The 2,929-nt window shown below is 43.3% G+C and overlaps 1 protein-coding gene across 1 annotated transcript; it reads left to right on the top strand.

Annotated features, from left to right (window-relative positions):
* The first annotated feature begins 373 nt into the window (after positions 1–373).
* LOC118600399 (olfactory receptor 10G2-like) lies at positions 374–1,462 on the top strand. The gene has a single exon (XM_036218006.1). It carries the CDS (start codon positions 451–453, stop codon positions 1,405–1,407), a length of 957 nt encoding a protein of 318 aa, XP_036073899.1. The 5' UTR covers positions 374–450; the 3' UTR covers positions 1,408–1,462.
* The last annotated feature ends 1,467 nt before the right edge of the window (positions 1,463–2,929 follow it).

The following is a 2,929-nucleotide window of genomic DNA, read 5'->3' on the forward strand; positions in this document are numbered from 1 at the left end:
CACTAAGGTTCTTGTAGGTCATGGGAGGAGACATTTTGAGGCTATTAAATCAGAGACCAATAATAGGGACAGTTATTGTGGAGTGATTGTTCTGCACTGCTCCATAGCACCAGAATCCACTTCTCTGTAGTTCCCCTTTGAGGCATAGACCTATCGTTTGCACTAAGACTATTATTCAGATATACCCTGTGCCTTGGCTTTCAACATTTGTATGTAGTGTCTCCCATTGAAGAAGCATTTAGGGTACCTGGAAAGTAAGCAGCCTCTAAGAACTTGTCTTGCCAAGCAAACCCAAATGATTGATGGCAAATTTTTTCTGCCTAACACATGGAAATCCTCTGTTTACCTTCTAGACTCTGGTCCCCAAACACAGGCATTCTCTCACCACGTCCATGTGTCATATTTCCCTTGTCTGACGTCACCATTCATCTTAGCAGACTACAGAGAGGCATGGGAAAGACCAAAAACGCATCCTTGGACTCCGTGGTGACAGATTTCATTCTCCTGGGCTTATCTCACCCCTCGAATCTGAGGACCCTCCTCTTCCTGGTCTTCTTCACCATCTACATCCTGACTCAGCTGGGCAACCTCCTCATTCTGCTCACCGTGTGGGCCGACCCAAAGCTCCATGCTCGCCCCATGTACATTCTTCTGGGTGTGCTCTCATTCCTGGACATGTGGCTCTCCTCAGTCATTGTTCCTCTCATTATTCTAAACTTCACTCCTGCCAGCAAGGCAATCCCATTTGGTGGCTGTGTGGCTCAGCTGTATTTCTTTCACTTCCTGGGCAGCACTCAGTGCTTCCTCTACACCTTGATGGCCTATGACAGGTACCTGGCAATATGCCAGCCTCTGCGCTACCCTGTGCTCATGAATGGGAGATTATGCACTATCCTTGTGGCTGGAGCTTGGGTGGCCGGCTCCATCCATGCGTCTATCCAGGCCACCCTGACCTTCCGCCTGCCCTACTGTGGGCCCAACCAGGTGGATTACTTTATCTGTGACATCCCCGCAGTATTGAGATTGGCCTGTGCTGACACAACTGTCAATGAGCTTGTGACCTTTGTGGACATCGGGGTAGTGGCTGCCAGTTGCTTCATGTTAATCCTGCTCTCCTACGCCAACATAGTCCATGCCATCCTGAAGATACGCACCGCTGATGGGCGGCGCCGGGCCTTCTCCACCTGTGGCTCCCACTTAACTGTGGTCACAGTCTACTATGTCCCCTGTATTTTCATCTACCTCCGGGCTGGCTCCAAGAGTCCCCTAGATGGGGCAGTGGCTGTGTTTTACACTGTTGTCACTCCGTTACTGAATCCCCTCATCTATACACTGAGGAACCAAGAAGTGAAGTCTGCTCTGAAGAGAATAACAGCAGGTCTCAGGGCTGCAAGTGAAAATAAGTAACTCCAGGCTCAGGGACGAGTTACATCACCTCTGTTAGCACTCTTTTCACTACTGCCACATGAGGCAGTAACGTTCAACAAACTGTTAGTGATTTAAACTGAACTGAATTAAATTCTATTTAGAAGAAACTTCTGACCTCTTTAGATTCAAACTCTTTTCATCTTTTAAATTGCTTCAAATTGTTCTACATTATCTGTTTAGAATTAAATGGGTACATTACTTCTACCACCTCTGACTACCTTGCGGTATAAGAAAATGCCTTATCAAGGATTAAATAGGATAAGCATGTGTCAGCCTCTTCAGAGATGTATTATGCCAGAAAATGTGAAAGGGAAAATAAATAACATAATGCTACGTTAGCCTCTTTATTATTTTCTTCGCTCCTAAACCCTAGCCTTCTAAATTCTGTTTCTTTGCTTATACGTGGTATTAACATTTCCAAACATTTGAACTTGAAGACAATGGATCATTATGTTTCCTTCCAGTCCCTCACTCTTTCCATGTGCTAAGACATCAAATTCTTTCCCCTCTACCTTTAGAATGTCTCTCTTGATTCCTAAATAATCTTTTGTCCCCTTTCTCATCCACAGCACATCAAAATTACCCTTCTGAACCATAGAACCTGTAGGACTCTCCAATGAATATAAAATAAAGCCAGACTCCTTAATCTGGAATTCAAAGTCCAAAAAATCTGGACCAAACAAATCTTCTCTCCCAAAATCTCTCGACCCCTTTTTCCTTCTCTCACCCTCACTGACTTACTGCCATTCCTTAAGTATATTCAATATTTGTCCACCACTATTTTGCTCAAATTCTCACCTCTGCGTGAAATACACTTCTCATTCAAATTTATTTTGTGTAATCTCCTAAGGATTTTTCTTAGAAGAGGGTCAAGCTATAAGTCCAAATTTCAACTTTTCTTAATGAGGATCTTTGCCTATGTTTTCCTTCCAACTGACCTCCTTCATGGTGCAGCACCTCTGAATAGACATGTAATTAACTCAAGGCATATGGGTGGTACTGAATAGCCCACTCAAAACAGGATAATTTGAGGAGGGTTTCTTTATATAGGAACTATTTATAAAGATATAAGAGTAGGGGGACCACAAGGAAAAATTTAGTAACCTTGGGCTTAGTGACACTCAAATGATTTATCATCCTAAGGTCAGAAGGGACAATGGAGGAAACAATTAGGAGAGCCAGTAGGATAAAAGTCCCATAAGGTTCATACCCACACAGGGATGCAAAAAAAAAAAAGAAAAAAGTCACATAACTCTCCCAAGTCCTTTCCTCCAGAGTAATGGCACACTTATATACAGCCCTGTAGACATCTAGGTTTTCCTGAGCTACCTATGTAACAGTGAACAATCACCCTTGACATGAGGTACACTCTTGTTGATGAGAGTATCTTCCATTACCATTCTTTTGGTTTATTTTATCCAGGAACTATAACTAAAGAGGAGTTAACTGGCACAATGAGAACATGCTCCAGATATCTAAGCATCAGTGGCTCTGGAAACTC

This window comes from Rousettus aegyptiacus, unplaced genomic scaffold, assembly GCF_014176215.1.
Source record: "Rousettus aegyptiacus isolate mRouAeg1 unplaced genomic scaffold, mRouAeg1.p scaffold_m13_p_3, whole genome shotgun sequence".
Lineage (NCBI taxonomy): Eukaryota > Metazoa > Chordata > Mammalia > Chiroptera > Pteropodidae > Rousettus > Rousettus aegyptiacus.